The sequence below is a fragment of the Melanaphis sacchari genome, unplaced genomic scaffold (genome assembly GCF_002803265.2).
Source record: "Melanaphis sacchari strain LSU unplaced genomic scaffold, SCAv2.0 Contig482_pilon_pilon, whole genome shotgun sequence".
Taxonomy (NCBI): Eukaryota; Metazoa; Arthropoda; class Insecta; order Hemiptera; family Aphididae; genus Melanaphis; species Melanaphis sacchari.
The window spans coordinates 2,464-13,954 of record NW_020271322.1 but is presented as its reverse complement, the minus strand read 5'-3'; the positions used below and the strand labels follow the sequence as shown (position 1 = coordinate 13,954).

Genomic DNA, 11,491 nt, shown 5'->3' with positions numbered 1-11,491 from the left:
GTGTTTACGATGGTATTCAATCGACCTGGGATCTCGAGACCGGGTATGGGTTTCCTACGTGATAGCGTTTTCATCACTATCTTGTAGGGGATCCCCCATGGATCGGCATCTACTTTCGCACACAACTCGTTCCATTTCTTGTCCTTGGCATCGATGATTTTCAACGTCAGCTCTTTTCTTTGTTGCTTGAAGTTTTCTCTTTCGGTGATGCTACCGGCCTCACCTGCCTTCTTCCTTTTTCTGGTGTAAAGTCTTCTTGCCTTCAGACAAATCCTGCGTTGCTCCGCTATGCCCTCATTCCACCAGAAAATCGGGCGCCTTTTTGGGCTACCACCGGCGCGGGGCATGCACGCATCACATGTTTCGGTGAGCCACGCCACTACCTGGTTGCACGCGCTTCCGACATCATCCGGTAGCGTCGGCGCTCCACAGGAGAGTTTCTCATGTAGTTTGGCGTAGTCTAACTTTCTATATGCCCAACCCTTTTTGTCTCTGATCTGTTGGTACCCGCGAGGTGCATTAACATCGAACATTATGTATTTATGCAGGCTTAGTGATTCTTCGTCCAGTATTTTCCAACCGGTTATAGATGTCACTGCAGTTTGAGTAGTCAAAGTGAGGTCCAGATGTGATTCAGAGGCACCTCTCACAAAAGTTGGTTTGTTGCCCTCATTACATACCACCAATCCTAGAGCTGCTACCATGTCTGCTAGGGCTCTTCCTCTGGGGTCTTCTTTTGGGCTGCCCCATTCTGGAGACTTTGAATTAAAGTCACCGGCGATGACCACGGGGCAGTTGGCTCCCCTCACGCTCGCCTCTAGTCTGGCCAGGAATCCCTCGAATTCGAGAACATTTACGTTTGGGGAGATGTAGCAGCTGTACACTCGGTAGCCCTTTATCTCCAACCATCTGAAGCCCGGTGATGGCGGGCCTATTTTGTCGATCGAGATGTCGCTCAAGATGGCTATCGCTGCCCTGCCATTCACGTCGGAGTACCAACCGCAGTCCTCATCACGGTTGCGATGTTGTTCGCTGATGATGAGTACATCCGCTCTAATTTCATTGGCAGTAACCATCGCAAGCTCCTGGGCCGCCTTGCACACTCCAATGTTTATCTGGAGTACTTTCATCATCCTTCGTTAGCGGTGCGCACTAGCGTAGTCACGCTCTGCGTCCTCTTCGACTCTACATCAAGCTTTTTCTGGAAAATTTTCGACTCCTCGATAGTCGCTTGGCAGTCTGCTGCTTTATGCCCTGCCTTTCCACATCTTCTGCAGCATTCCCGCCTGTCCGGACCGTCACCACACTGTCCAGCTTCGTGGCCGAAGACCAGGCATCTAAAACACCTAGGCCTTCTCTTTCCGGCGATTTTTAGACGACAGCTGACAAGGCCGATCCGCACGCGTTCTTTGGCAATCAGCCCATTCGCTTGATGGAACGGCAGGAGTACCAGAGCAGTCTGGGATCTGCCGTACACTGACCTCAGTCCCACAACCTTTACCATATCTCTTGGGATGCCTGTATTGTGGGAGATAGAGTCGGATATTTCATCTTTATCGGACCAAGGGTCTATGTCCCGGATTTCCACCAGAGTTTTCTGCTGCAGCAAGCTGACGCAAGCAGCGTCGCCAGCTGCTTTGGTTATTTCAGCCTTCACTGAGTCGACTACTGTCTGGTCGCCACGTATTTCTAGTAGTAGGGCTCCGCCTTTGGTTTTCCTCATACCAGTTATCGCATCGCCTACAGTATCGCCGTTAACCCCGTTCTTGACCCTCTTTGCCAATGCTGGGAAATCGTTCTGGTTCTCAATATTCACCATAATCGCTGTTGGGCGTGCCCTTGTTCTCTGCGGCACAGGTGTTGTCGCTTTGGGCTTCTTTGGCTTTCCCTTTACAACAGTTGTCCAGGCAGAAGCTGGCTCGTCGGCTGGCGACTCAGCAACCTCTGTATGTTGTGGAGTTGGTGCACTAGGACAAGCATTACGCTTGTGTTGTAACTGCTGGGGGTCCTGCTGCTGGCCTTGCATGAACGCGTTTACCTGCTCTCTCAGTTGTAGGGTCTGGCTGTACTCCAAGTCTATCTTCTTGCCTTGCTCCGCCAGTTGAAAGCTGACTGCCTCCAGCTGTTTAAGCGGGGTATCGCTGTAAGTTGGAGCCTGCGCGACGTTAATCAACTGTGACGTCTGTTCCTCGCGAATTTCTTTCAGTAACTTGATCGTCTGCGCGTGTTGCTGCAACTGTTGATGCTGTAGTAGCCTTATGCGATTTTCTACAGCGTCCGGGTTCCTGACCATGCCCAGTGTTTTAGCAATTCCAGTGAATTCTCTGATGGTTGCACCCATTGATCTTGTCGCCGTTTTTATATCTAGCTTTGTGTTGGAGGCCGCTTGGACAGCTGCTTCTAGTGTTTCCATACACGTCAGCAAGGACTCCAGAAGTTTGGCGTACTTTGCCTCGGCTTCTGCCCGTAGTGAGGTACCTGCAGTCTCCTCAGTGGCTTTTCGGCCACTGGAGAGGGCCTGTTTCGCACCCTCTCCGGCAGTTGTTTTACCAGCTCCGTTGCTGGCGGTAGAAGCCTGCCTCAGAACTTCTACACTTTGGGTGCTTGCGGGTGATGACGACACCTGGGGCGAGCACCGTCCCCCAACCGCCGGCTTCTGGGCTTCCGATTTCCCTGGAGCAGTAACATCTTCTCTGTTTATGTTGTTATTCATGATTGTGAAAGTAAATGACTTGTTTGCCACCGCCGACGCCAGTCTCGCGTCGGTTGTCTTGTTTCCGCCGTTGTCCAGATCCTCTGGGACCCCGGAGGGGTGATCAGGCCCCCCGGAGGTGACTTGCCCGACACAAGGGGGGTTTGCAGTTTCCTTCTGGGTCCGTTCGCTTGTGGTAGCAGGTGAACCAGTCCTTCCAGCCCCAACGGATTAGGTACGGGCTAGATCTGTCGGTGGTCTTACAGTTTTCCTTCTGGGTCCGTTTGTTGTAGGTAGCAGGTGGACCAGCCCTGCCAACCCCAACGTGTTAGGTCTGGGCCAGCTCAGTTATTTATTAACCTGGTTTCCTTCCAGGGGGCTTTGCTAATGGCTAGCAGGTTGCACCATACCTGCCACCACCAATCAACCAAGGTCAGTGGTGGCTCTGAAGGCTCCGACTCCGACTAGTTAAAGTCAGAGCCGGGGAGTTGGGTACCTCTTGGCACCGAACGAAGTCGGTGAGCCCCCCCACCACGTCAAGGTGGGTCCCGTCGGGGGGGAACCCAACCCTACCCTAATCTTTTTTTTTTTTTTTTTGTTTCTTATCGCAGGGGGCCGGAAATACCTTGTTGGGCAATTCGCCAGCTCCCCTACATCGTTTATTAATAATATCAAAAAACAATTACATCATACTATATATTATTAATAATACAAATATGGAGGGCCTCTAACCCTCCCGTAAATATTGGCCTTCGGCCCACAAATTGAAAATTCTTAACTAAAAATCAATATAGCTTCGTGCTCGCCCGCCGCCACTATGGTATGGCCAGTTGCTCACCCCTGCGGATTCTTTCGGCAGTTTCCTTTGCCACCATGACTACTCTGGCGTATGTCTCCAGCGCTGTCCAACAGGAACGATCGCGGATGGCTGCTTCGATGAGGGACCTCGTGTCCACTGCTCCACCTAGCTCTCTTGCCAGTGCTGTTCTTTCCACGTCCCAGGCGTTGCAGCGCAGTAGGGTGTGGCGGGCGTCGTCTTTATCGGTTTGGCAGTGGTGGCAGGCTGGCGTTTCTTCTTTACCGATTTTCCACAGATATTCGCCGAAGCACCCATGGTTGCTAAGTAGCTGTGTCATATGGAACGTCAGTTGGCCATGTGGACGGTCGCACCATGCCCTGATGTCTCCAATGAGTAGCCTAGTCCATTCTCCGGTAGTAGCGACTCCTATTCTTCTTTGCCATCTGTCAAATGTCTTGTCCCTTGAGGAACCCGTGTTCTCTTGCTGGGTCAGTTGGCGTCTCTTCACGAATTCGGCCTCTCTCTCTCTAGCCATCAGGTCCGCTGGGGCGGTGGCCGCCAATATATTGGCTGCTGTTTCCGGTACCGTTCTGTACGCGCAAGTACTTCGGAGCAGCACCTTCCGCTGCGATCTGTTTAGCAGTACTCTATTGTTTGGCACGTATTTCAGTGTGCCCGCCCAGCTTGGTGCCCCATACAAGAGAACCGAGTGCACGACAGACGCTAGTAGGCGGCGTCTATGTTCTCGGGGTCCCCCTATATTCGGCATGAGCCTTGCAAGCTGGGCACTGATCCTGTCCGCTTTTTCTGTCGCTTTTCTAATATGAGCCTTGAATAAGCAAGATTTGTCGATGACAATGCCCAGGTATGTCATTTGGTCGGTCAGTGTGATATAAGTTCCACATATTCTCACCCTGGGGATTGTGTACTTGTACCTATTGGTGAAGAGTACTGCTTCCGTCTTCTCTGCTGCGATATCCAGTCCTAGTTGATTAATCTTCCCCGCAACCTGGTCCAGTGTCTTGTTGGCCAGTTCTTCCAGGTCACTGATGGTTTTCGCTGCTACCACCACGAGAGTGTCATCTGCAAAACCGAGCATTGTGACCCCCACGGGCAGTGTTTCCCTCAACACCGTGTCAAACGTCATATTCCACAGGAGCGGCCCGACTACTGATCCCTGTGGGACGCCTCCGGTGATGACAACTTCCATTTCTCCTCCCGGCGAGGATATTGACTCTACCGTCCCCGACCTGTGGGAAAAGTAGGAGCCAAATATGTTCCTCAGATACCGGGGTACGTCCCATGAGCTGAGGGATGCCGTGACATCACTCCATCCCACTGAATTAAATGCGTTTTTGATATCAATCCCCACTGCCAAGCAAAAGTTGCCGTTGTTGATCTCCGTATTTATTGTCCAATTGAGCTTGTGAACGGCATCGTCGGTAGAAAGGTTCCTTTTGAACCCATACTGATTGGATGCAAGGCCACCCCGACTGCTGATGTGTGCCTCTAGCCTGCTCGCCAGTAGAAATTCCAGCAACTTGCCGACATCGTTCAGAAGACAGAGTGGACGGTAGGAAGATGGTACCCCTTCCGGTTTGCTCCCTTTCCTCAGTAGCACCACCCGTGCCTTCTTCCATACCGCCGGGAATGTTCCACTGCGGATGCAGAGGTTATATACATCGTACAGAAGCCTTGGCTCGGCCTTGTGCACTTCCCATAGAATTTTGCTGGTAATGCCGTCCGGTCCAGGTGCCTTATTCCGGCATTTGAACCTGTCGATTGCCGCTTTCACTTCAGACATTGTGAAAGGCTCGACATCATTACCAAGTTGTAGCGCTTCCATCGTTCTTGGTTGGTGCGTCGGGAACAGGGTGCTTATAACTGTCTGCAGCGTATTAGGTTCCATCGTGGCGGTGGCCGCGGGCCCTCTGAGTTTACGCATGACCATCTTATACGGCTTACCAAACGGGTCTCTGTCCACCGATTCTATCAACTCAGTCCAGCAGTTTTTCTTGCTCTTCAGAATCGCGTGTTTGAGTTTCCGTTTGGCCTCTCGAAAAACTTCTTTCGCCCTTGCCAGTTCTGCATCGGCCCGTTCGTCGTCAAAGTCAGCCGCGGCGTTGCGTCTGAGGCGGGTTATGCGGGATATCATCCTAACGTTGCATCGTTTGGCCCTTGTACAGTCGGCCCGAAGGGAGGCTATCTCGGGGTTCCACCAATGGACTGGAGGTTTCCCGGGTCTAGGAGCCCGCCGCCTGGGGATAGAGAAGTCGCAGGCTGCTGCGATTTTTGCCCCAAGTCTCCTTGCTTCTGTGCCAGCGTCCTGCTCTATGTGTTGTCGACTTTGATCTAGCCATTCTGCGACGAGGAGACCGGTTTTGAATAGGTCCTGATTAATGCCACCAGAGGTATCCCAACCGATTGGCTCGCTGGTGCGGGTTATTGGTTGATTTCCTTCTTCGTTCGAGTCCATGCTGAACTGGATGTAGTGGTGATCACTGCCATTGTAGATATCGGTCATTACCCTCCAATGTCCAATTCTTCGAGCCAGTGTGCTTGACGCCGTGGTGACGTCAACTATAGATCCCGCTCCTCGATTGAACGTTGGAGTTGAGCCTGTGTTCAGTATCACAAGTTCCAGCGATTGGAACAGGTCGTTAAGTTCTCCTCCTCGTTGGTTGCTAACCCAGTCACCCCAATCTGCCGATCTGGCGTTAAAGTCACCAGTGACAAGCACGGGAACTCCGGGTGGTACGGCCCTGACACTGTCCTCCAGTCTTTGTAAGAAGTTGTTAAATTCTGCCTGCGTCTTGTTCGGGGATGCATAACAACTGTATACTTGCACCCCGTTGATACGTACGGACACGAACTCCAAATCCCTCTGTATATTTCCCACTGTAATACCGTTGCCCGATATAAGTATTGCCGCTCTCTGGGTGCCATTGTCACTATGCCACATTGTTGACCCTGAATCCACCCTGTGTGGGTCACTTAATAGCGCGACGTCCACCTCCTGCTCAACCATATATTGAGTGAGCAGGTCCTGAGCCACTCTGCAGTGGTTCAAGTTTCCTTGCAGGAAGCTAATCATTTGGGCTGGGCCTTGTGGACTCGTTCTGTCCACCACCCTCTAGCTCGCTGTCCTTGCGCCCTGTAAATGGAGGCCCGGGACATGTGGCAGCTAAATGTCCCGTTTGCCGACATCTGAAACACTTTTTCGCGACTTCTTGTGCCCTACATTTCATCGCTAGGTGGCCGCGTTCTTGGCATCGGAAGCACACTGGATGTCTTCGCTCAATTAGTTTAACTCTACATAGCCCCCATCCAATGCGAATAGAGCGTCGCTCTGCGAGTCTGACTGCAGTCTCCATTGGTGCGGCAAAGCTTGCGATTCTACCGCCACCGTCGTTTTGTCTTATCGAGATTTCAACCGATGCCAGTTCGCGTTCGGCCTCGACGATCTCCTTCCGTACCTCTTCTTCCTCTAACCAGTCAGGGATACCCAAAATGAGGACGGGCGTTTTTCTGCTGGGTCTTGATACCCTGGCCATTTCACCAACAACGGACCGCACACTGTCGGCCAGCTTTGCCGCCTCTTCTTTCCCCGTAACCTCCATAAGGATTGCGCCAGTCCTGGTGCGCCGAACTTTATTAACTGTAACCCCAATTTCTTGCAGCCTAACTCTTTAAGTTACCCGTTTCATGACCTCGGCATAAGATGACCCCTCCTTCACTTCGTCAATAGTTACGGCTTCAGACTTCGGTAAGCGCCTTTTAACCAACTCTTCTGCCGACGTGGTATTGCCCGAGGGTCTGCCTTGCTTCTTTCGATTAGCCATGGTTGGAGCTTCTGCCTTCGTTTTCCGCTTCTTCTTGTTCCTTGATTCCACTACCGTGAACTCCTCGTCCTTGGAAGGGGGGACCACCTCCGCTGGGGACTGATTCGCGCGTTCCACGCTCGGTCCTCTCTGAGGTCGACTTCCTCCTTCAATAGTTGTTTCTACCCTTTTAGTCTCGGGAACTTTCCTCCGTCCGGTCCGCTGTTGGGTATGGCCGCAGGGGTCCCACCAGCAGGGGGTATCCGTCCCAGCGTCCTTGGTTTGGAGGCGCCCGCCCCCAGGCGGTGTCTCCTGCGGAGAGGTCGTTTGCGTCTCGGAGTTGGAGGTCTGAATTTTTTCCGTTGGACAGGATGTGTTTCGCACCTTGTCTCCACTCGTCACCCGATGATACATAGCGTTGAATGCCTTGTTTACCTCTTCCCGGCTAGGAACCTAACCTAACCTAACCTAACCTAACCTTTTTTTTTTTTTTTTTCACCGATTGACAGGGGCGGACTGTTTGCTTTTTTTTTTTTTTTTTTTCACCGATTGACAGGGGCGGACTGTTTGCTTTCGCGTCACACTACTTACCCCTGTCAACCATCGTTTATTTACAAACTTACATCACAGGTCGGGAGGTGGTGGGCCAATCCCCCACTCACTGTCCCTTACAAACAAAGTATATACATGGTAACAGGGCTCTACCCCTGTAATTTTTGCTCTTCGAGCCACATTATAGTTTGCCTTAACTAACTTAATCCGCAACAGCTGCCGTCTGTATTTTCCTCTCATCAGCTTCTTTCCTCTTCATGATTGTTGTGATGTACTTCACGATCGTATCCCACTTCGATTTGGACTGCAGCATGAAATCTACCATTCGCTCTGGTGTAACATCCATCCCCAACTCCACTTCCAGATTACGCCTTTCTTGCCACCACCTGTCGCAGCCGATGAACGTGTGTTCAGCATCATCATGTGGGTCACCACAGTACATGCATTCGGCATCGTTCCTCTTCTTCCAGCGCAGCAGGTACTCATTGAAACATCCATGTCCTGACAAGAATTGCGTGACATAGAAGTTAACTTGTCCCCACTTTCTGTTCTTCCACCTATCAATCCGGGGTATTAGCCTGTATGTCCAACGACCTGAATTGCTCTGGTCCCATTCGCACTGCCAATTAGTCATCGCTCTATCCCTCGCTTCTTTTTTTCACTTTTTTCACGTCATTTCCGTCTTTCTTTGCCTGATCGATTTCTGCTCTTTCCGCAGCAAGTAAGTGTATCGGTAAAATACCAGATATCACCATTATGGCTACGTTAGACACAGTGCAGTAAGCACTCGCGACCCTCAATGCCATATTCCTCTGCGGAGAAGCGATTTTCTTTTTGTTTACCTCGTGCTTTAGTGCATAGCTCCAGATCGGTGCAGCGTACAGCAACTGTGAATGTACGACCGTCATCAGTAGTTTTCTCTTCTCAGCAATGGGTCCTCCAACATTCGGCATAAGCCGACAAAGTCTTGTAGCTGTTCCCATGCTCTTTTCGCTGACTGTCTGTATATGTTTTCTGAACCCTAGTACGGAGCTAAGCTGTACTCCAAGGTATCGTATGTCCTTCGCAAGTGTTATTTTGTCTTCGCCAATTTGGAATGAAGGCTTTTCGTATCCTCGCTTGGTTGTGAGCATTATTGCCACGGATTTACTGCTCGACAAGGACAAGCCTTGTTTTTTCATCCACGTAGATACAATCTGTAGCGAGTCGTTCATGGCTTCCTCCAGTAGCCGAGTGGTATACCCTGTGGCCACCACTGCCGCGTCGTCTGCAAAACACACTATATTAACGCCATCTGGGAGTTCTAGCCGCATCAGCTCGTCGTAAAAAATATTCCATAGAATCGGTCCGATGACCGATCCCTGTGGCACTCCGGTAGTCACTAGGCGCTGTCCACCATCGGTTATGATTCTCCGCCCGTTGAAGTAAGATCTTATCACGTTTATGAGATACGCTGGTACCCTTTTTTTAATTAGAGCAGCATCGATCCTTTCCCATGGTGCGGAGTTAAAGGCGTTAGCCACATCAAGCAAAGCTAGCGCACACAGCTTGCGATTGTAAAGTTGGCCGCTTCCCACTTTGTTCACTATGTTCATCACTGCCTCAATCGCCTGATTAGTAGATCTACCTCTCATAAATCCGAACTGGTGCTCAGAGATGCCATCAGGTTGTCCTAGCAGGTGCCGTGTTATCCTCATTTTTAATAGCCTCTCGAACAGTTTGCCGACCGAGTTTATTAGACACAATGGCCTATATGACGACAGTTGGTCCAGAGGTTTATCACCTTTGCGAAGAAGAACCAGCGTTGCTACCTTCCAGCTGTCCAAGAATACTCCCTTCTTCAAGCAATCGTTGAAAGTCGGTAGCAACAAGTCTGGACGTACCTGCACTATGACCCGTAGCACCTCGTCTGGTACGCCGTCTGGTCCCGGTGCCTTCCCTCTAGGCAGACTGCGCCCTGCCTCCGCAAGTTCTGCTGTTGTAAGCATTTCGGATTCCTGAAGTTGGAACGATAATGCTGGATATACTGGTGGTTTGCTGCAAGGGAATATGTGGTTGACGATAGTATCCAGTCTACCAGGGAGTTTAAGGCCTGGGATCTGGCGCCTACCAATTAGTTTCTTGGTTATCAGTTTGAAGGGCAAGCCCCAAGGATCAGTGTCAACTTGCTTGCACAGATCGGCCCAACATTTTTCTTGGCTTCTCCTGATTTCTATTCTCAGTGCTTTTGATGCGTCTTTTGCAAGCTGGTGTTCCTCACTGCAATCGTCTTGTCCTTTAAGTTTTCAGGCCTTTTGGTATTTTCTTCTGGCTTGGAAGCTTGCCTTACGTAAGTTGGCGATCTTCTCCGTCCACCAATGTACCGGTTTCTTATGACCTTTGAACGATCTTCTGGGCATACAGCTGTCACATGCTTTTTCTAGGAAGTTTACGAGACCTGCGTCGTCGAACGTTATCTGGCCTACTGGATTGACAGCTTTTAGGAACGTTGTGAGTTTATCTTTATCTAGACGCCTCCATGACCACCCTTTCGTGTTTGTGCTGGTCGAATTCACATCACCTCCCATCCTAAAGAATATTGGATGATGGTCACTTGCCATGTCGAGCTCAAGGACTTGCAATGAGTTTATCATCCTCGATGCGCTTGCCGAGGCAAAGGTGACATCGATATGAGAAGAGTAACCACCACTCTCGTACGTGGGAGCCTTCCCTTGGTTTATGACGATCAGTCCAAGGGAGCTCGCAAATTCCATTAATGCTTCCCCTTTGGAACACGTTGTGGGGGAGCCCCAGCCCGGAGAGTGGGCGTTAAAATCCCCCGCGACGATAGTTTTACTGGGTCCCTGTCGAATGCTGTCGCTCAGTTTACTCAGGTACGCTCTGTAGTCATCGAGTGAGTGTTTTTTACTCGGTGAGAAGTAGCAGCTGTAAACTCGGCATGTCCGGATGTCGACCCATGCGAATCCTTCACCTTGTCCGCTATTAATAACCTCAACGTTATTTGTCAATAGTATACAGCAAGAGTGATCTGTGCTGCCATACCAATCGTCATTGTTTAGGATTTTGTTGGGTTCACTAATGATGGCAACATCTGCATTTTGCTCATACATCGTTTCCAGCAACAGAGCTTGAGTAGTTCTTGCTCTGTTGAGGTTGACCTGTAGGAAGCCTGTCATTTTGAGTGTGGCGGGTTCGCCTGGGACATCTTCGCCAGGATCCCTTCTGCCTCCAATGATCTCTCACCGTTACTGCGAGTTTCCTTCCTAAGAAGTTCACCAAAGGTTGCCGCCTCTTTCACCTCTGTGGTGCAGTCCTTCGCAAAGTGCCCTACTTTACCACACCGTCTGCAGCAATTTCTTCTGTCCATTCCCCTACATTCCTTCGATTCGTGATCAAAAGCCAATCATCTGTAGCAGCGCCTTTTTCGGTTCTCGGCTACACGGACTCTACAGCTGACAACACTTATGTTGATTCGACCACTGGCGACAATAGCATTAGCCTCGTTGGTAGGCAGTAGGACAAGTGCTGTCTGGGATCTGCCATATACATTTTTAAGACTGGCTACATTCACCATGTCTCTCTTTACTGACGTCTCGTTGGCGATAGAGTCAGCGATGTCATCCCTGT

General features: G+C 50.7%; 2 protein-coding genes across 2 annotated transcripts; both read right to left on the bottom strand.

Annotated features, from left to right (window-relative positions):
• Positions 1 to 1,129: 1,129 nt before the first annotated feature.
• Positions 1,130 to 2,713, bottom strand: LOC112598376. The gene has a single exon (XM_025344802.1). The coding sequence runs from the start codon at positions 2,711 to 2,713 to the stop codon at positions 1,130 to 1,132; it is 1,584 nt and encodes a 527-aa protein (XP_025200587.1).
• Positions 2,714 to 6,577: 3,864 nt separating this feature from the next.
• LOC112598375 lies at positions 6,578 to 7,111 on the bottom strand. Its single transcript, XM_025344801.1, has one exon. The coding sequence runs from the start codon at positions 7,109 to 7,111 to the stop codon at positions 6,578 to 6,580; it is 534 nt and encodes a 177-aa protein (XP_025200586.1).
• Between the last annotated feature and the right edge of the window lie 4,380 nt (positions 7,112 to 11,491).

Excerpts from the sequence above, each read along its gene's own strand:
- LOC112598375 (XM_025344801.1), bottom strand. The coding sequence starts at position 7,111 with ATGGAGGTTACGGGGAAAGAAGAGGCGGCAAAGCTGGCCGACAGTGTG.
- LOC112598376 (XM_025344802.1), bottom strand. The coding sequence starts at position 2,713 with ATGAATAACAACATAAACAGAGAAGATGTTACTGCTCCAGGGAAATCG.